At 45.8% G+C, this 22,996-nt stretch overlaps 1 protein-coding gene across 1 annotated transcript in view; it reads right to left on the bottom strand.

The window, feature by feature from the left end:
* TPCN2 (two pore segment channel 2) overlaps positions 1 to 22,996 on the bottom strand; it is a 228,681-nt gene that overhangs the window by 41,015 nt on the left and 164,670 nt on the right. The window contains exons 17-18 of the mRNA XM_078684245.1: positions 21,420 to 21,469; positions 5,874 to 5,973 (exon numbers count right to left, since the gene is read on the bottom strand). Of these exons, the coding sequence (XP_078540371.1) occupies positions 5,874 to 5,973; positions 21,420 to 21,469 (150 nt within the window). The remainder of the gene's footprint in view (positions 1 to 5,873; positions 5,974 to 21,419; positions 21,470 to 22,996) is intronic.

Genomic DNA, 22,996 nt, shown 5'->3' with positions numbered 1-22,996 from the left:
AGGGATACATAGGACCACTGCTGCTGCACTGTAGCGCAAAAGAGTAAAAATATGAAAGAGTCATTTGGGTGCAACGTCATGCTAGTCACTTCGGCCTCTAGCTATAGGATCTACTTTGAGAATTGCTTTACCGGAGCAATCCTCTGTGTAGTAAACTCTGAGGCCACAGTTACTAACCCTTACAGAAAGAACCAATCACACAGGATTGTTGTGTTGAGCGCATCCCTGTTGCAACAATGCTCACCCTAGCGCCGGGACACTTCCTCCGGAGGTAGCCGTTTGCGCTTTATAAAATACAGTATTATTATTATTATTAATAGCTCTACATCAATGTGACTACTGCAGACTGCACTATAGAGCTGGTCACTGCACCGTTCAAGAGATGGACAACAGAATTGTAATTGAATGATTACAATTCTAATGAAAAACAGGGTTAGGCTAGAACTTAACGAACTCAAAATAATTGCCAAAGGAATTAAATCAGGATCCCCACTTGACCTGGCACGTCCAGACAAACTACTGATGGTAGCAGATCTTATCATACCGTACGTCTCTGAACTAATTACCACATCCATTCAGAAGGGGGAAGTCCCTAACAAATGGAAACAGGCAATAGTACGTCCATTGAAAAATAAATCATCTATAGATCTAGCAGTTTTAGACAACTTGCGACCTATCTCACTGCTGCCGTATGTCGCAAAAATTGCGGCAAAAATAGTAAACAGACAGCTAGTAGCCCATATACAGAACAATAACTTATTACACCCATCTCAATCTGGCTTTAGAGCTGCCACCTCCGCAGAGTCAGCTTTGTTATTGGCCACAGACACAATGAGACAATGGGTGGACGCAGAGCAGACAACTGCAATAATCCTTTTGGACCTAAGTGCGGCCTTCAACACCGTTTCACATAAGTTGCTTCTGCACAGACTAGAAGAATGCGGTGTAGAAGGCTCTGCTTTAAAATGGCTAACATCCTTTCTATCATCTCGAAGTTTCCAAGTACTGCAATAATCACAAACATCGAAAAGTGTGGCACTATCCCAAGGAGTCCCACAAGGATCAATGCCGAGCCCCACGCTTTTCAACCTATATGTAGGACGCTTAGCTGAACTGGTGGAAAAACAACAGGTACACATTGTATCATATGCTGATGATACTCCGCTGATTGTAACACTCTCAGGAAACAACAAACAGGAAGCGCTCAACTTCGAGATGCTTGGAGGAAGTGGCAAAATGGATGTCCAACCACTGTTTGAAGTTGAACTGGAATAAAACTGAGGTGATGATAGTGGGCAAAACCCCAAACATATGGTCATCTGCATGGTGGCCAGAAATATTAGGTCCCGTACCAACATCAAAGACAGAGGTTAAAAATTTGGGAGTTTGGTTAGACACCAAATTGTCTTTTGATGCCCAAATACGGAAGGTAGTGGGCAAATGCTATGGCACCATTAAAACTCTAAGGAAAATACTGGACCTACTCCCATCCGGCACGAGGAAAACCATAGTGCACGCTCTGGTAACCTCCCAATTAGATTATGGGACTGTATTATACCTGGGAGCACCAAAAAAAGGGGTTAGCCAAGCTACAGTTAGTGCAAAATGCAGCAGCTCGGCTAGTACTGAGTCTTCCCAAAAGAGCATCTGCACGGAAAGCTTTGAAGGACTTACACTGGCTCCCGGTAGAAACAAAGAGTGCAATTTAAGTCACTGTGTTACTGCCATAAGATTCTTGCAAAAAAAGGACCACAATACCTGCACCGTTTAATAACATATTAGAACATTGGAATGTTGGGAGCTCCATTGAAAACAATGGAGTGCTCTGGGCTTATAATGGCTGGTATAAGCCTGGAGCTCCAACATTCCAATGTTTCTTTGTTCACAGCTCTGGCTGTGAACAAAGGCTTCAGGGAGCCTGAGGGGATTCCATCCCCTCACACTCCCAAAAGGCTTTGTTTTTTTATTAGAACATTCTGTCCTCTAGTGACAGAATGTTCTAATAGCCTTATAGCCCTTCGTAGATGGGCTATACCGCTATTAAAGTCCCTCTCCCTTGTTAAAGGCCTTCGCCTTCGGCTCGGGGCCTTTTAAGCTGGAGAGGGCCTTTAATAGCTGGTATAGCCCTCTACGGCGGGCTATAAGGCTATATTACATCCCCGGCCGTAATTTGTGATCAGAAGGAAGGGCGCTGGTAAACATTCCCAGAATTCGAACCTCTACAATGGGGGAAAAGTCCTATAGATACCTTGCGGCAAAATCATGGTACAAACTTCCTGAAACTCTAAGAATGGAACAGTGTGAAACAACATTTATGAAAAAAATGAAAACACTGCTCTTCGCCTCTGTTTTGTGATAGAAACAAAGGCAGTATCAGCTCCCCAATGTTAGCTTCTGGGAGCCACCTATACCAATCTCCTAGCATCTAGTCCATTTAGCACGGGGACACGCCGGTTGGCGGAACCAGGCACTCTAAAAATGAATAAATATAAATATATTGAATACGATTTTATCTCAATTAATGAGTGATTAGGGTAATGCAACTTAAATTATTAACAAACATTTGCAATACTATAGTTGTCGCATTTACATGACTTTGAGCTATTGGCATTGTAAATGACAATGCCTTTAATTTAAGTTTTGTTTTTTAAAATACAATGCCAATAGCTTAAACTTGCGTAAATGCGAGTACTATTCTATTGCAAATACTTGTTTCCTATTTATTTACATGCTGAAAGCAGCTGCCCCCCATATCCTTTTCTTTTCATTACTTTTGTTACAAACTCGGCACCAGCGCGGAAGCCATGATTGCATTAAAAGTAAAGAAATAGAAAAACATTTTTTTCTATTTCTTACTTTTGATGCAGTCGTGGCACCAGTGCCGGTGCCGAGATTGTAACAAAAGTAATGAAAACCAAAGGAAATGGCGGTCGGCAATGAGTGAAAAAAAAAAAGCTGCGATCTCAGAACGGTGGTGGGGTGGGCAAACACAACAGAAAGCGGGCGTGGCGTGCTGAATGTAGCAAAGCATGTCGTGCTTGCAAGTAATAAATTCAATAAAGAAAAGAGTGCTTAAAGACTAAAATAAACCATGCTCTGTAACAACCGTAGTATAGAGGCCAGTCGCCATGGAAGGTTATAGTTGTAGACAAGGCGGTACTAAGGAAGGACTAGCAAGCCGATTTACGAATCAGAAGCCAGCATTTACGTAGGACAATGACACAAGCCAATGACAAACATCGGCATAGAGTGGGTGGGGCTTCTACTCCATACTCCACTACAATAACTCTTGCAGCTTAGCGCAAGCGCGCTGACTCGAGGCTCTACCTAAAAAGGAAATTAAGAGTGGACTCCAGTTAAAATTAATTAACAAACTAAAAATAGGTGGGTATGTATTAGAAATACCGTTATGTCATGGATAATTATTTGATTATACTAAATAAGGGTAGGCTTAGTATTACTATTAAGGATAATTCACACTAATAAAAAGGTACCCTTTATTAATGTAAAATCATATACTTTAGGTTTACGTTAAAGATACTAATTATATTTAATTATTATTAGGCCAATTAAACAATACATTTAAATATAAAATAATTCAAATAATTTTACTTTAATTATGGGTCAATGTAGTGGGTTTGACACAGCACTAAAGTAAAAGTTACTTACCTTGACTAACAATTTTTCCGATGGATACTTGATCTTCTGGTACATTCCACAACTTATAAATCACCCCCAGAGACGAGATCGGCGCCAGAAACATATTTCCCATAGCAACAGATTTACACAGCTGCCATGTGGCAAAGATTCTACCGTAGTTTTGCGTGCACAGGGCGTAACACTGGAGTACATATGGTGCTAACTGGCACATTTATGTTAGTTCCTGGTACATTTTTTTCACCCAATAGAGGCACTGAAATACCACAAGTTACATTGACAATAACTGTAGAAAGCGAATTGCATAACTTGGAATCTTATTAATGATAGGACTGATTCAAGGGACGGTGGTGAGGAATGAGCCGAAAATAGTTATCCAACATAAATATGGTAACCAAAGATTGATCATTCTTCTTGCAGATTCCTTACCTCATGAATGACTCCCAAAGCAATACCCTCCAGGTGGATCGCATTGAGAGGTCTCAACAAAACCACAGCCCTGACAAAGTATACATCCTCGTGTGCTTGAGCCATGTGGCAATAAGGCGTGGCAAAAGTATGTGAGAATAATCATGTAGCTGCTCGTCAAGCGTCAGTCACTGGAACACTAATAGCGAGGGCAGCAGAAACTAACGTGGCTCTCATGGGGTTGTCAAGGCACAGATGAACTTAATCTGAAGGGTAACCATATGTGAGATAATGCACTTGGTTACCGCTTTTCATTTCTTAGCGCCTGCACACCCCACAAGGAGCAGTTTATGTAATATACCATACTCCTGGGATGTAGCTTAGGCAGAGGCTCCTCCACCTTGAAGGGATAAAGAGAGTACAGGAAGAAGGGTGGAAGAGTGATGGATTGGCCCTTGTGAAATGCTGACAACTCAAAAAAGAATGCAGGGTAGGTGCAACGCACCAGTTTATCTAGGCAGCATGCTTTTTCGATACTTCCCGGCGCCTTGCAGCATCCTTGTTTTCTTGAAGCATCTAAGGTACTTTGTCCAAAATAAGCTCACTCATTAATTTTTATGGACTAAACTGGTTTTAATCTTTTAAAAGTGATATCTTGATTTGTGTATGTTGGATTTTTTTGGGTTTCTTTCAGATAGATATAGGCTATTTTTCTAAACTGATGTGGACTCTTAATGGTGTGTGTGTGTGTGTGTGTGTGTGTGTACATGTGGGTAGGCGTAAATACTTTACACATTGCCTCTGGGATAAGCCCGACTGCTCTGTGTCTAGCTACCAAGGGGGTGAAGCAGGGATTATCTTAGCTGTGCGACTCCCTTACTCCGAATAAAGTGAGATGACCTACTTGAAGAGGGGTGCATACCACTGCCAACTAGAGAGCCCATTTCTAACAATGGGGAACTGCATCACATCTGTAAGATCTAGGTTGCAAGACCATTTCTACCAGCAAAAAACTGTACTGCTTGTGGCATTTTTTTGTGGTTTCCTTAGAACGACTTCTTTGGTCATCATACTGTATCAGGAAACTTGCCTGATGGCGATAGGGACCACTCTAGGGAATTTCTACAGGCCTTATACAAAAATACCGGGCCTCTCATTCTCGAATGGCCTTCTAATCCATCAAGGAGCAGGAGTCGTAGGTCGATAGATCGTTATTGAATCCAACACACCACATGCAGATATTTGGCCAAGAGTTTTTTTAGAGCATTTTCTGCTGGGTTAAAATCCGAAACAGACCTAGCGATAGACCAACGTTGATGATGCACAGTAAAAAGTGAATTGGCGACAGCGTGTATGGTGGAGAAAACTGTAATTGCAAGTGCAGCGCCACAGCATTAGTTGAGCTGAAGGACAAAGAGTAGTGGTATATTCAGAAAGGGACCAGGTGTGGTCCGAAAGGACAGTCAGAACTCATAGCTTTTCTCGCTTGGGAGGTGAAATTTTGTAAAGATGGACAGGGATGAAATTAAAGGTAGAACAATGGTCTAATCAGAATTGGAGATACAGTATTCAGACATAAGGTATTAGTTTCGCCACACACCTAACTACAAATTAGAGGACAACAGAGCAGGTTTGTGCGCAAACTGTGCAATGTGGGCAACCCCCCACCCAATCTTTTCTGCTGCCGTACATCTAAAGTTCATCATTATGCTGTAGCAGCAGGATGCCCAAAATCTAGATCTGATGGTGGACAACAGAACACTGGCTCAGTTTTTAGCACATGAAATAGTACAGTAAGTGACCATTACCGTCATATTTGGGATGATCCGCAGGAACCGGAAGACTATGAACATATTCACCAGCCGCACCATCTCCCAAAGGGACAGGACCCCCATTACATCAGGCTTCCTACAACAAAGATTGCAGGTTAGACATTAGCAATACAGTGACCAATACCACCCACCTCTTCACACAAACCCACACCTCCACTAGACAGACACTTCATGAAGCCCCACTACTACCCACTTAAGACTCCCTTAGAGAGCTAACGAACCCTGCCTCATTTGGAGCAGCAAAAACAATACTGCTACAAGACCCAAAACGTCAATTCCACATGAGACTTCATCTAATGTTGCTACAATAAAGAACTTTGAGAAGCATATGTGGTCCCACCTAGTAATAGTCCTCCCCAACTTTCAAAATGTATAGAAGATACATCTGTGTCCACCATACCCCAACTCTCAAGAGAAATGAGGCCGTAGTAGAACCATAACAGCCCTACTATACAAAATAAGTTAGTGTGTGCAGGCAATGAAATCACCACCTCATGCACACAAGTCAAGAAAAAGAAAATTGGGGCTGCACAACAAGCAGCAGAATGGAAGTTAACAATTGATGCTTTTTGCACAGAATGAATAGGTTTCCATATGAAATCGATCTTCATGGCACGGGCTAAGCCGCAGCGCTACCTGCTAGCTACGGCCGCACACCGCACCATGTGTGTAGTGGCATGCCTTTGGGGGAGATCGCGAAGCACTTCCTCATGAGCGACGAACGGTGTGTGCGTGCTGCGAGGTTGCGCCAACGGTCCAGCAACACGCTGAGGAAGGTTCGTGAGCCTGCCCTGGGTGATGTGTGCTGGAACATTTTATTTTTTTTTAAAAGAAGAAACAGCCGCATTGAGCATGGGGACCATAACAACAGAAGAGAGGCCATTTTGAAGCAGGGTAAAAAGAGGATAAGAATTGGGGAACCAAAAGCAATAAAGTGGCAACTAGAGAACTAGTGCAGAAGGCGTTTGGCACTCGCATAAGAGGTGCAGAGACAGGACAGCACTGTGCATGTAGACTGCCCAAAATTGGCAACACTGTACAAGCCGAGCCTGTATTATCCAAGCTGTATTCGGACCCAGACAGTCCTGCCAAGCCTATGCAACAGAAACAACAAACATCACCCCCACCAGCTACCTACTCTTCAGTCACTGAGCTGCTTCCCTTCAGCGAGCTAGCGCACCCTGCGACTGCCCTGCCACGCTGGTGGCAATGGGTTAGACGCCTAAAGCACTACTTCCAAGCCTCCTAGGAAAACATACAGCGCCATCAAGAGGTCATGGTAAACGCACTTAGGTAGAACCTTCAGACACCGCGCAACAAAGGCGCTGGTGCGGATTTAGACACAGCTGTGTCAGCTTTGAACAGACACTTCATCCCCTCAGTACAACCCTGCCAGCGAGCATTTCGAGCTGCAGCAGGCGAAGCACTGGTGGTCACATGCTATATAAAATAGCAGGACGAAATTAGAGCCCAACTAATTCAAGGCTACTAGTAGGCGGTCCTCCAGCGGTTCATCCAACCTGGGTACAGCGTGGAAGCCATACTGATGTTGGCAAGGTCGCACAAATTGGCAGACAGCTGGGCCGATGAGACGAGGCAGAAGTGGCACAAGGGACAGTACAGACGAGCACGAACCACACCGTTAAGCTCATGGAGGAGCAAGTGTGGGTCATACAACGATGGCCTGCCTGACCTCGAACACCCAGTGGGGCGAAACCACCAGAGATGATGGTGTGGCAACTGTGGCCTTGAACACAGAGTACCAAACACCTGTCTGCCCAAGGTCAGTCCTGCTCCAGATGGGGATGAATGAATCGCTTCACCAAAGTGTGCAGTAGCGAAGGACAAGGGCTCCGGCCGGATAACAGAGGCAAGGTGAGATCCACTTTGTGGTAGCTGTTGATGGGGAAGAACGAGACAGAGGGCCCACCAGTGTGTGGCAGCCAGAGACCATACATGGACGAAGACGACAGCAAGGTATTTACCACATTTGCAGGGATAAAAGGAAACCGGAAGAGCTTCGGTCAATGTAATGGGCTCCGTACAATTCGGCAGGCTGCTACTATGCCTCAAGCTAGCACCAACAAAAGCGAGGATTTACATATATGGTGGCAAGAAGCCATTAACATTAAAAGAAGTGGTGGAAGTCGTAGTTGTAAGAGACTAAGACAACACCAGCACAAATCCACGTTACAGAATGAGGCACCAGTAGGCTGTTAGGTTGCCACACAGCAGAAAGCTTGGGGCTCGTCGTCTTTGTCTGACAAATCCATGATCACATGCAACTAGCATCATGCTGGAGTTCCCTCAGCTGTTAAAATGGCTGGGCAGACTAAAGGGTACTAAGGTTTGACTACATACTGATGAGACTGTGAGAACAACAGCATAACTGCACTCTAGTCCCTCTATTTGCAGGGACATCCCGGCACATTCTGCCTCGCATCAAGCGGTGGGAAGTGCAGCTGCAGCCCAACCAATTTTACTGGAGGGTCCCATTCCATCTGTGGCTGCTTGTGAAAAAGGAGCTGAGGAACCTAGATGAACCAGGAGTGTTTGAGGTGGTCACCAGTCCAACCCCGTAGGTCTCACCCATTGTGATTGCGCAAAACCGAAACAGCCAGGCACAATCTGACTGTGCATAGACTTGCGTCTCCCAAATAAAGTCATCAGAAGGGATAACCATAACCCCCACACGGTGGAGAACATTGTGGCAGACCTGAATTGAGCCCAATGGTTTTCCAAACTGGACTTAGATGCTGGCTACTATCAGCTAGAACTAGAACCAGCCTATCGGTCTGTGCATCGCAACCTTTTTAACCCACATAGGTCTCCGATGGTATGTGGAGAAGCGTGGCTCAGTGGTTAGAGGCGGCAGACCCGGAAGCTGAGATCGGCCGTGGACCAGGGTTCGATTCCCCGCCTCGGCGGGTCTCGGGCTCAAAAATTCCACGGACTCGACAATTCTCGCTCTGGTGCCTACTCGACTCACGGGGTCACACTCTGCGACTCTGGGCAATAGCTTGCTTAATCTCCACTACGGCCCCTCGCGGCGGGATGCCTGGCTTTCACCTTGTGGATACCCTGCCGGGGTATCTCACAGGGGAATACCAGGACGGGTTCCCTAAGCAAGCGCCTTGAGGAAGCCACTCATGCGATCAGAAGCAGAGATACGGCACCAGCACCAGTCGTCACAGAAGAACCATTTCTGTGGTCCCAAGATAGCATGGACTTCTGGAGCTACTCGGATGTCTGGCTAACCACCCTAATCCTGGACAGCCACACCAAGGACCCAGTGGTTGAGGTCATACAGTCCACCACATTCTCCAAGGTGAAGCCAATTTAAGAGAAAGGGCCCAATGTGCTGGGACTACCAGACGTAGTGAAGACGGATAATGGGCCCATATTCAATAAGCATGAATTTAAGGAATATTTGCTGTTACTAAGCATTAGAACGTAACCCTCGATGGCCTCAAGCTAATGGAGAGGTGGAGTATTTGCATGCGCACCCTGTATAGAACACTCAGAGTAGGGGTGGACATGGAATGTTGCTTCCATAGGATCCTACAAGCATATCGACAAACTCCCCACAGAACGATAAACTGTGCACCAGTGGACCTCCTGATGCAAAGAGCCATTCAGGACTGTATTCCCTCTAAGCCACTGTGGAAGCCCACAGTACTGGATGTACAGGCCGCTAAAAGGGAGCAGAAAAGCACAAATGACAAGGCCAGACTGATCCATTGAGCAACAGCTTCAGGATTGTCGGTGAGGGACCTAGTCATAATGCGATACCGCCATCCAGGATGAAAGTTTCACACACCATTCGAGAGGGAGATCTGGAAGGTGTAGGGCGTCCATTGAACTATGGTCACTGTACAGCAGGGACACACAACAGCGGACCGCAACGTGTCCTGGTTCAAACGAGTGTAGTCCCTGGCTGTGACTGGAGAAGAGAACACTGTTACAGAGGCAGAGGTTCCACTCTCCATCTGAATGGCAAACCACAGCGCTCAGACCAATCACAAAGCTGCATTGCAGCGTTGTGATTGGCTGAGGAGAGCCTATCCTGCTTCCTGTTCCAGCAGAAGCCAGGAAGAGGACAGAATTGAGGCGGCGGCTGGTCAGTCGGTCGACCCACAGGTAAGGGTTTTTTGGTGGGTTTTTCAAATGCATCTATCCCCCACCCCCGCCCACCATCGCCGTTCTTCCCTCCCCCACTATTGATTCACAGGACCAGCCACAACTGGTTGAATGTGTCCGGGAAATTCAATTTGGAAGGGATGTAAAATGTCACCCGGCCTCTACAATACTTTGTTGCTGCTTCCACATCCCCAGGGTCAGACGCGGCGCAAATGTATAAATGAAATAGAGAAGCGAGTGCGCGTGGTCACTCCTCGGAACTGTATACATGCGTGCAGGTCACTTTTTGTGAGCGGTGCTATATGCTGGTTAGGCCTGAAACCTATACACACCCCACGGCGTTCACATGAGCCTCATCCAATTTTAAGAGAGTGGTGGGATGAAGGGGGGGGGGTGGCTCTTCCTACATAAACACTACTGCATTAAGTCAACATTGTTCTAAGCAATCACTGTATGCCTACCTCCTCCAGTTCAACAAACCTCGATAAAACCAATACTGTTCTGTAGCAAAAAACATTTCAATGTTTACACATACACCTAGGCACAAAGATAGGAGAGGGAAGGGACTGGAGTAGAAACAGGGCAGAAAAGGTAGAGTCTGTGTTTTTGGAGCACAGGAATGAGGTCACTGCAGATTCTATATTTGCAAATACGGTAACGACATTTGCTAATGAGCCACTTTCAAGGTACCACATAAAAGATTCTATCAACAACCTATTGTATTGTACCTGTATATGTGAAGCGCTCTGATACCCAAGGGTCACGTTCGCGCTATACAAAACTTTCAAATAAATAAATAAACAACGCGACCTGTACTATACAATACGACAGATACTTCCATAAAATGGTTGCCGTCCAAGGCTTGATCATTAAAAAATGCATATTAACTAGTGTAATCCATTAATGCACAGAAGGAAGCATTAGTTAAGCTTATCAATAAAGTGCCGAGGGCAAAGCCTGATGAGTTTCTGTGTGCATTCGTTTATTGGACGGTGCTCCCACATTCGTTCTCGAAACACAGATGGGGTCAACACCGTGCTTATTTTGAGCTGATGTTGCCCAGTACAGGCACTTAATTGGTTTCCGGTGCTCGGCACCAGCACTTACTTGACATCAACACACTTATGACAGTCTGCCGCATGGTGGCGCTCCTCAGTTTATTTAGAGATTAGCAGAACGGTTGTTTATAAAAACAATATACTTTAAAAATTACTAATACCTGCCTCCCCAGCCTTTCCTTTAGCTATGGGGACCTGGAATATCTTAAAGTGACCACTTGCAGGAGAGAGATAGTTAGTAGTTGTTTTGGTACCGCCATTGGCAGCGTTGTCAGGGGCAATGGGTAGTCAGGCCAAATGTGTGACAGGCCAAATGCATTGATTGATTGATTGATAGTGCAAGCTGCAGTGGCCTTCAGGTCAAGGTCCCAATACTTATTTTACAAATTAAGCACTCGATCAACAGATGACGGCAAGCGAGTATCACTTCGCCTAATGGGCAAAATTCCCTGAACGGTGCCCACTTCGGCTGAAGGCCGAGAACTGCATGGAGAGAGACAGGCACAGTACTAAGGGACCCAGTGGGTTTGTAGTACGTTCGTGGGACTCCTTTCACCCGGGTGAAATGTAGAAACAGCGCAAGGCCCACGATGTCTCCTCTCACGCAGCAGTAATGTGCTAGTTTTCCACCACGTCACACCCCCCACGAGTGGTTCAGCGTCCAACATAGCCCGTTTCCATCTCATCAATCGCATCCGACGGTCACTCGTTTCCGTGACGTCACTGGCGTGCGTCAGAGAGACCGGCCAGCACTTAATTCTTGGAAAAAAGTAGAGGAGCTTAGGCGGTTTGCGACAGTCAGGAGGGGAGGGCAGCGCAGAGAAGGGAAACAGACTTTAAATAGGTGCAGGCACTAGTGTGTGTTCACAAGTGAGATTGGGAAAATCAATACCGCCACCTGCCTTCCCTGCCCTGCAGTGGCAGGTCGAAAGATCCGACATCCTGGTCCAAAGCTCCGCGCCACATCTTTACTAAATTGAGTGGTTTTACGCGTGCCCACGTATGCTCAAACATTGTCCGTTTGTAACAATTTGTGTCACAAAGATTAAAACTTCTAGAGAAAAACATTCATTTATTTTCCAGCGTTTATAGTAAAACTGCCAGCTGTGCTTGCAGGGGAAAGGTTTACATTTATTTTTAATCTTTGCTTGTTCTGATTTGTGGCTATTATCTCGTAACGTGCAGAAAAGCTTACCAGGGGCGAAGTGAAACAAACGTGAAACTTTGCCAACGGCGAAAACAAATAACTTGGCACATTTTTGCCAGCTCAGCAACGTAGCCTGTACCCCAATATCACACAAGACCCACAGAGGACATGTCTTCTTTGAGGGCAAGAGCAATAAGCAGGAAAAGGTTGTTATTAACCAGCCTGAATGAGCTATAATTGGCTGCAGACTGCTGAGCAATATGGTATTATTGTGGGTCAGAGTGGTTAGATAGGAGTTGACATTACACACATTATATAGAGACCATGACTCATAAATGTGAAAGTCAATGTATAGGAACTGTTACTTAAGACACTGAGGGATAACAGGTGTAGTAGTCAGAAGTCATTCATACTGGTAGGCAGTGTGTAGCATGGGCGGGATCACAGGGTTGGTGAACCCATGGCGCAATATTCTTAGAGGTGCAAATTATTGAAAGAAAAAAATTTGTTGTGGAAGGCACTCTAGTCACGTTGGTGCTGTTGTCTGCCCACCTTTCTCCGCAGAAGGGCTGCACAGAGCGGTGCGCTCATGCATCTCACATGGCTACGGGGCAGGTGGAGGGCTGCTCCCGCTGTTTTCAAGTGGCATGGGAGAAGGGCTGCCCAGCAGCACAACAGCGGAACGTCACTTGTGGTACCACGGCGCAGTACAAGGGATTCATTTCTGCTTTTTGGCAGGCAGAAGGAGCATTTCAAGCCCGTGTTCCGAGATTGCTGCCCAACGTCATGTGCCGGTTTGGAATGGTGGGCTGAGTCACTCAGGGTGTGGCATTCATTCATTCATTCTTTCATCCGTCCTTCAGTCTTTCACCATTCATTCTGTCCTTCCATCTGTGTACCCATCCATATCCAAACCTATTCAACCATTTTCAAACCTATCCTTCATCTATCCTTCATCCAGCATTTAACTCATCCATTCCTCCCTCCACCATTTCATTCATCCATCCACCCTTTCACCCCATCGATCATTTCACTTTCATCCACACTTCCACCCAACCAACCATTTTTCCTTTCACCCATTCTTTCACTTACTCATCCATCAATTCACCTAGTCACTCATCTTTCCATTCATTCACCATTTCACTCATCCATCCATCCTTTCGTCCAGCTCTTCACCTTCCCTATCACTCATCTGTGCATTATTTCACTCATACTTTCTTACATCCTTCCGTTCACTCATCCATACACCCTTTCACTCATCCGTCCACCCAATCATCCATCCATTATTTCACTCACCCATCCATCCACCCTCCTTTTCTCTCCATCCCCCATTCACTTAGCCATCCCTTCACCCATCCATCCACCCAATCATCCACTCATCTATGCATGAAATACATCTATTGACCCAATCATTCATCCATCCATCCTTTCACTCATCCATCCCATCCATCCTTTCACTCATCCATCCCATCTTTTTGCCCATCTACCCTCCCTTTCACTCGCTCATCCATCCTTACATTCAGCCTTTCACTCATCTGTCCATCCATTCACCCTTTCACTCATCCGTCCATCCATTCACCCTTTCACTTAACAATTCATCAATCCATCCATCCATCATTACACTCATCCATCCATTCACCCATCATCCACCTGGTCACTCATCCATTCACCCTTTTACCCATATATCCACCCTTTTACCCATACATTCACCCTTTTACCCATATATCCATTCTTTTACCCATACATCCACACTTTTACCCATACATCTATCATTCCAACCATACAGCCACGATTCCACCCATACATTTATTTACTCTCTTATCCATCCTTCCACTTACTCATCCATCCTTTCAATATCCATCCATTCACCCTTTCACTCATCCATTCATGCTTTCACTAATACATCCAGCCATTTACCCATTCCTTCACTAACTCACCTATTCACATTAATTATGAGCGGAGCCTTTGTGGAGTTGGAAACAGAAGAAGCCCATCAAGCACTCCACTGCAGCTGTAGTTCCTAAAGCAAGGGAGGAGTGGGAGAGGGTGCACCATGTCCCTGCACGTGAGCAATCTGAAAACTTTGAAGTCATGAGTCACGCATGATGCATAGTGCCAGGTCGTGTGGTCACTGTGACATGGTGTTTCCAGAGCTTTAAGTGGGATGAAAAAACTGGGGGGAAGGGGTGGTCTCTAAAGGGGTTGTTCAATGTAATTAAGGAAGTGGCTTAAAAACAGTAGCTAAAAATCGGTGCTTTACAGAGTGTGCTGCCCGACTGGTATTCTGCTACTTCTGTTATTGCATCCAGATTAATAATACATTACACCTACAACAAGCCAGGACTATTGGCTTGAACGATGGTTGTTAGTTGCATAAAATAATTAGTAGCAACGATGGCTTAGTTGTATATAATTTTGAAAAGGCTTCAGTTCTAAAATGATGAGACTATGAAAGAATTATAATAACCCCTTCTTTTTAACTTCTTTCGCTGGCTACTTTTCATGAACTGGAATTTGTAGATTTCTTCCATCTGGTGAGATGCAACATTTTTCTTTATGTTATGTTATGTTAGAATGGTTTTTGTAACGCGCACTGTTACTCTAAAGCGTCCTGGCGCGACCGAGATATGAGAGCAAATAAGAGAACAGGAGCTTAGACACTGAACTGAACAGGTGTGTTTTGAGCTGCTTCTTGAAGGTCTGGAACACCGAAACCTGTTGGAGACCCACAGGCAGTAGGTTCCAGGCTTCCGCTGCTTTGACCGAGATGGATTTTACTCCCAGTCGAGCCTTGGGGAAGCGTGGTACAACCATTCTGCGTAGCGCCGCTGAGCGCAGATGCCGATTAGGCACATAGAATGCAAAGCGTTTCCGAAGATAAACAGGGCCCAATCCATGCAGTGCTCTGTGTGCCAGCGTCAACGCCTTGAACTGGACCACTGGAAGCCAATGCAATTCCCGCAGATATGGACGTGTCCTGGAACGCGTAGGGGCGTTAAAAAGGAGCCTAGCTGCAGCGTTTTGAATAATTTGAAGCTTCTGCAAAAGAAAGGCTGGAAGCCCAACAAACAATGCATTCGCGTAATCTAATCTTGACACAATCATGGCTCTGGTGACCATTTTTCTTGCTGCCCTAGGGAGCAGAGGGAGAAATTTTCTAAGCATTTTGAGGGTTCCAAAACAGGTGCCCGTAAGCTTTTGAATGTGGTCTGAAAGACGGAGATCCTCACTAGCCCAGATTTTTTGCAGGACCCAATGTGGGTACCGGGCAGGGGAATCCTGGAGGCCACACACGGCGTCTGAAATCCACTGGGAAGTGGCCATAGAGAAGGATCTCGGACTTATCCTCATTACATTTGAGGGAAGCCTTGGCCAGCCAATGGAACACTGCAGCAAGGCACAGTTGCGCCCTGTCAGTGTCCAGGACATCATCCTTCCAGGTGAACAGAAGCTGCGTGTCGTCAGCGTACGCAATCACCTTGGCTCCCAGCTCCTCCACCAGCTGGACAAGCGGCGTCAGGTAGATATTAAAGAGGAGGGGGCCAAGGGTCGAGCCCTGAGGAACCCCCATCCCCAAATCCCTGACCGACAAGGAGCACGAGGCCATACACACCTGCTGTGAGTGAGAGTTCAGAAAGGATGCTATCCATTGCCAAGCCAGGCCCGAGATGCTTACTGCCGACGTTTTGTCCAGGAGCCTCTGGTGGGGTACCGTGTCGAAGGCGGCAGAGAGGTCAAGCAGGATGAGGGCAGCCCTGCCGTCCCCATCCAGACACTCTGATAGCCTCCGACATCTCCACCAGAGCGGTCTCTGTACTGTAGGCAGATCTAAAGCCTGATTGCGCTGGATGCAAAGCCCCTGATGATTCCACAAAGGCCTCTAGCTGCCGGAACCCAACTTTTTTGCAAACTTTTGCCAGAGCTGGAAGCAGCGAAATAGTACGGTAGTTAGCCGGCTGCGAGGGGTCCAGAGTCGGTTTCTTCAGGAGAGGAAGGAGTTTCGCACACTTCCATTTCACCGGGACCCACCCTGACTGAAGAGAGAGATTAACCATATCCACAACTGTTGGGCAGATTACCTCAGCTACCCCAGCTAAGACCCGCGCAGCGCAGGGATCCACAGGGGAGCCCGATTTAAGGGCCTTCAAGAGCGCCAGCACATCCGCCTCAGTAGTGGGAAGAAAAGACACAAACGTGGCAGCTCCATCTCGAGGGGAAACCCTGGAGACTGAGGGATAGGAATCCGAAGTGCCAGCCACGTGGCACACACACTCCTGAATTTTAACAATTTTGTCGATGAAAAAAGACGAGAGCTCCTCGTACCACTCATTGGATACGGGAAGGGTGCTTTGTTCAGCGCACGGGGAAAGAAAACTACGCACAATCGTAAAAATCTCCTTGCTGTTATTTCGGGACATCATAATCCTCTCTGCAAAGTGATCGCTCTTTGCCTTTCTAATGGCCATATAATACTCCCTCTGGGCCGCCCGAATGAGCGCTTTGTCTAGGGTACAGTAATTCGGATGCCAGGCAGACTCCAGCTTTTTGCAGCCCTGTTTCAAATCTCTAAGAGAGACTGAATACCATGGCTGCGGGGGGCAGGAGCGCCTGGAGTTGCCCCGCTGACCCTTAACACAGGACCTGACACCCTGACTGATCCAGTGATCAAAGTTGGCCACCGCCCCTTCCAAATCCGTGTCCGGAAGGGGTCTGGACTGAACCAATAACTCTGAGAGAGCTGGAAGATTAACCTTCTTAGCTTGTGCACCAGGGGAAGGCTTAGTATGTCTGCCATGCCGAGAGGCTTCCCAGGAGAACCTGATCAGAAAGTGATCAGTCCAGGTCATGGGCTCAGGATCGCAGGGAGATACCGGGAAGTTGGTGCAGATCAGGTCAATAATGTGACCTCCCACGTGTGATGGGAGTCGCACATGTTGGGTAAGCTGGGCAATACGGTTAAAACAGAATGCACTGCATTGAGACAGAGGAGACCCACCACATGTTTTAACAGCCTAGACTGGCCCATTGTCATTCTGTATGTGACAGTAAACTGCATACAGAATGACAATGGGCAGGGTGGGGCTGCTCTTAGGCTCAGAGGAGGAGTGCAAGACAAACCCACCAGGGAGCTGAGGCGTCTCGCAGGAGAACAGCGCTGCTCCCTGCAATGCCCAAAATTACGAACAAAAGGCATCCGTAAAAGGGATCATCACGGACAACGGATGTGAGATCCAAATCACAGACAATTTTTTAAATGTATGGACGGTGTCTCACCCTAGAGCCAAGTACTTGGCATCAGAAGGGGTCAACGCTCCTCTAAGGTTCATGCAACAAGGGTTTGTATGGTACATTGCACTCCCACACATGGTGCACACCTGCACACACATTACACTTCGGAATTTACCCCCAGATTCATCAAAGTCATGTTTTGCGAGTCCTTAATAGCGAGTTTTAAGGATTCGCTACTAAACCCTCGCAAAACGGGATGCATGTAGGAATCGCAATATTTTTTGCGATTTCCACTGAATCCTTATTTGCGATTCGCAAATTGCTAATCGCAAATAAGGAATGGCTTTCCTAAAGGCCCATAGGAATGAATGGGGAGTCATTCCTTATTTGCGATTAGCAATTTGCGAATCGCAAATAAGGAAGCGATTTCAAGGGTGCCAGGGTGTCCAAAGGACACCCTGTTGCACCCCTAAAATGGTAATGTTCACTGGTGTTGCGCACACACATGTCCCAAGTACATTTGTGTGAGTAACATACAACTTAGAAAAATGCACTAAAGTTTTTGCTATTTACCACGTAGTTAGACTTCGCGGTAAATAGCTGCCCCAAATTGCAAATTCGCTATCTTTGAATGGTACATCATTGCATTTAAGGAATCGCAAATTGTGATTCCTTAAATGCAATAGCAATTTGAGAACTTGCAATTATTTGCAAATTCTTAAATTGCAAGTGCATGAACCCTTGATGCATCTCAAATGCCATTTTTGTGGGCACAAACGGCCGAATTTTGCGAATCGCACTGTTTGCGCTCGCAAAAATGCTTGATGCATCTACCAGTTAGTTTGTAGAGCACTGCAGACTAACATATAACCCTGATTTATAAGTAACAAGCAACGCAATGTACTAGAGCATAATTATGAAACTGGAAAAGAAACCAGCATTGTCAGAGCTAATCGATCTGGCTTGCGTTTTAAGACCTAACTAAAACATTTTAAAAAAGCGTGCTGCAATGAAAAATGAAAAAAATGAAAAAAATTGTTCTATTTATAAAATGTTTATTCATTTAAAGTACGTGTGAGATGTAAAAGAGTTCCTAGTGCAAGGCAATGGAAATACTCCATAGTGTGGAATGATACAGCTAAGCTTGTGGGGAGCCAAAGCACATTATGTATAGTTTAAAGAAGTAGTAACAATAGGTGTGAAGACACTATGACGCTTGCATGACGCTATGCTGTCATGCAAGACCTAAAAAGTATGGGGAGGAAGTGAGTGGCACAGCAGATCAGTATTTCCCAAACTGTGGGTCACAGACCGATTTTTAGTGAGTCGGAAAAGTCCATGCAATAAATGAGTATGCCTTTAAAATGTGTGTTTATATTGTCACCTCTGCTGAGCATCAAAGACAGAGGCTAAATGCCAAGCTATATCTTCTGAAAAATTGCAACTTTTTTTTTTATTAAACAATGCACTGTTTACAAACTCCTCTCACTTTGCACTCAGAGAAAGAAAAGTCAAGTGAATTATGCACCAGTCTTGCTGGGGTACAGGGAGCGTGAGTGGAAAGACCATATGAGGTAATTTTTTTACATGTAAATACCTGTAAATAAACTGTACACATTGAGCAGTCAGGAGAACAAAAGTGAACCACTGTGTTGGAAACCAAGATTATAGGCTCAAAACAAATCTAAACTCTAGTTGGTGATGCACATATTATATTCACAGAAACCCGATTTCAACACATTATTATTTGTGTGAAATAGTTTATCAGTAAAACTGTATGTATGTGCAAATTTAGTGTTAATTTCAGTGGAAAGCGTGATGCGTGTAAAAGACAATGATACCACACAATGCTTTAGTTACAGTAAAAAAAAAATTGGTCCTCCTCATGTCCATTTAAGCGAGGTGGGTCACAAATATTTGTAGCTCTAAAAACTTGATAGTGGTTCTAAAAAGTTTGGCAAGCATTGCAGTAGAGCAGCCAGGCAGGTGCAGCAGACTGGCCACTTAAGGAAGATTGGTGTAGAGCATAGCGCCTAAGGATCAAGCAGGCAAGCCGGAAACAAACTATCGTCCTAAGGAAGCAGATAAACTAGTTTGATGGCTGTAATTTCCTTAAAAGGCCAATCCTGCGAGGAGAAAACCGTTTTCTTTGCCCATTTCCACATCTCTAAATCACCAACAGGCGTCCTAAAATGTTTATTTGATGATTCACCTGAGGTTTTGAGACTTTTTGCGACATTCACTGTATGGGCCCTTTAAATTATTTTTGAACCATTTTTATTTCCTCTGGTATCATAGTGCGTGATGCCTTAAATTCAAAAGGATAGCTCAGTGAGTTAATGCATGTGCCTCATAAAAGAGCACAGTCACGGATCCTGGCTGCTGCTACCAACCTTCCACCCTTTGACAGTAAAAAAATGAGTTGCACTGGAGTAAATAATAGCACTTCTTACTTACAGAGCAAAAAAATACAGGAGCTTGGAAGTAAATTTTATAAGGCAACAGGTTGCTTTTGGAATGGCAGAGGTCTCGGCGAGGAAGCGTTGTGGTACATAGCCAACTGCAGTCTCAGCGTGGTCCTCTCCCTCACCCCCACCAGCTGCACAGGGGTGGGCACAGTTTTGCAGGAGCGCACATGTAGAGCGCAGCTAGTACCTATGATGAATGAATCTATTACCACTGAGTAGCTATAAAATACATGCAGGATCATGGCACCGTACGGTGCTTCTATGTACTCTCAAGATGGCCACCAGAACTACCATCTGATCCCTGCAGACAAGAGTCTGGTTGCTACAATAAGCACAAAGTTCACAAAGGGAACATCCACCTCCCCAGGGGGAGGATCCTTTAGAGAGGAGGTCATCGGGTCACTGAGATCCCATTTCATCTCTGTGTGAGCAAGGGCGATCTACCATGATCCAGGCGGCTCCAACACCAGGACTGAAGTAAGCAAGGTTATCATTGAGGCGCTACCCTCCTGGAGAGCGGCATCCCTTGGCCATCACCGGAGCGCCAGCAGAGCTTCTGTTGTGTATAATGCACGCAGAGTCAACCCCAGATCCCATCTGCCCAAGTCGAGGCTATGTCTTGCTTCCCTATTCCTACACCGGTCAGGGAGGCTTCTGACTAGAAGTCCAACTGCTCACGAGCTCAGTGTAGCATGTTTCATGCCCAATGGATGGCGCCGCACGCCACTTGCTGAATACGTTTCCGCTACTAAACGGAGGGCAAAAGGAAACTAGTCTTCTCGCATGGGTGCAGATGTTTACTCATTTACTACACCAAAAAAATGTATACTCACCTCATGACTTTGGACCAGATGCCAGCCCTGCACATCTAATTCCCTGTACTAGATCCTTCCAATTTTTTTCCCAGGTTGGGGTTGAAGTCAGTCTCTCTAGCAGCAGATCGAGAATTAGTGAGAGTTAGCTCGGAGTGACCCTTCTTGGTACAATAGACTGGTGGCCTCTTTTGCTCCTTGTATTTGGGCCTGCATCCACCATTGGGTCTGAAGAGGTGCAGGTTCCAGGTCACAGAGAGGGGACACGCGCAGGTTCTAGGTCCCAGAGAGGGGAGACACGCAGGTTCCAGGTCACAGAGATTGCGGGCGTTACCTAATCTTCAACATCCAACATCTACCACTTTGCCACCCCAGTAAGTACATACTCAATATATAACAACTACTCAAACTGATGCATCACAATAGCTCTACAACTGCAACTCACACAGAAAAATTGATAAGTAAGTCAGGTTTTGACAGAGATAATATACATGTTGTGTCAGCACAATGCAAGAGCATGGCAAGCACCCACGAAAAGTCTTGCAACAGCTTGATCTCAGCAAACACCCAATACATTAATCTTGGGTGCTAGACAAGCTAAAGTTCACATCAAGCAGAAATCAAAACTATAGCACAATTACTTGCATCCATAAATAGAAAGCACATACCAGCCTGGATGAGGAAAACTGTACAGTGCAATAGTTGCGATCTCCAAGACCTTTAAATGACAAAAGAACAGGAGTCAGAGCCACAATTGTATGTCTTCTCCATCAATCAGTGTGAAGAGCATTCAAACAGGAAAACAGACGAGAAACAGCAGCCACAGAAATAGATCTCGCGTTGACAAAGCGTCGGTGGGTATCAAGGGGAAAAAGGATGAAAAGCATCCTTGAATTTACAATATAAATCTGCTACGATGGATCACCAGGCAAATGATCCAATTTGAGCGAGCGGGAAGAGAATTTAGGGGCATCATATACAAATGTCTGCCAATCACATTGCACCCCACATTTGATACTGTGCCTGTGAACAGATCGCTACCAACATAATGTGCCCACACTTTACGAAGTGTATTAGTGGTGCTTGGCTGAGGGGAGATGAGAAAATAAGGGGTAGGCAACGATTAAGCGCTAGCCCCTCCCTAAATCATCTTGGAGCTGGAGTTCCAGTGTTGGGCCAACACAGAACTGGTCACCAGTTTCCTTGACAACGCTACTGTGAGCCAGAGAATGAGCAGTTGGTACCAATGTAGTGATCCATGGCAGAGTGAATTATTGAGAGCTCCGGCATCACGCAATCTCACTGTCCTGGCCACGACTCCGTGTCGCCAATGCATAATGTCAAACACTTAATGCACATTCAGGAGGGGTCACTAGACTTTAGAAGACATGGCAGGTTAGAACACCTCTTGAAGATGAAGGGCTTTGATTTTACAGATATTCAAATATTGTGTAGACCGTCTGTTATAGCCTACCTTGGTGAATATCCCATACTTGTGGTATTTCTGTCACAGAGGGTGGCCTGGAGTCCCAACTTGATGAACAAATTTAGGTTATCGACAGTCATATTAGAACCGCACAAAAATGCAAACAATTAAAGCAGATAACATAGCAGACACGTACCACGTATGGTGCAATGCCAGTTATAGGTGTGCATGGAATAAGGTTGATCTCAATGATCTCTCTTCTTCTCTGTCTCTATCGGCTCCTACCTTGACCGACCTTTCTGTGGAAAATCAGGCGGATGCTATCCGTACTTGGCTTTCTTCGGCTTGCGACCAGGCCGCTCCTTTTAAAAAGATCAGATTGGCCCGCCTTCACGACGCCCACAAGTGGTTCTCCAACGACCTCAGATCCCTGAAATTAGAGCTCAGGCGGTCTGAACGTCGCTGGCGTCGTGACTACTGCCCCACTCTCCGCCTGAACTATAAGGCTCTTCTTCAAAAATACAAATCAGCCATCCTAGCCGCCAAATCGAAATACTTTACGGACCGCGTTGCCTCTTCGGCTAACAAATCTCGTGAGATTTTCTCACTGGTCCGTAGCCTTGCCACCTCTGACCGCGCAGGCCTTTCTCCCGCCCCCTCTCAATCTCTTTGTCATTCTTTGAATGACTATTTTATCAATAAAATAATCACTATTAAGGCCAACATTCCGATCGTGCCCTATCTCGACGTGCCCGATCATTCCTCCCTCTCCCCCTCTGTTTTGGACCACTTTAAGCCCATTACACCTGAGCTCTTTCT

This window comes from Lissotriton helveticus, chromosome 3_2, assembly GCF_964261635.1.
Source record: "Lissotriton helveticus chromosome 3_2, aLisHel1.1, whole genome shotgun sequence".
In the NCBI taxonomy this organism is placed as follows: domain Eukaryota; kingdom Metazoa; phylum Chordata; class Amphibia; order Caudata; family Salamandridae; genus Lissotriton; species Lissotriton helveticus.
Note: the sequence above shows the minus strand (reverse complement) of the source record. Positions and strands in the feature narration are given on the sequence as shown.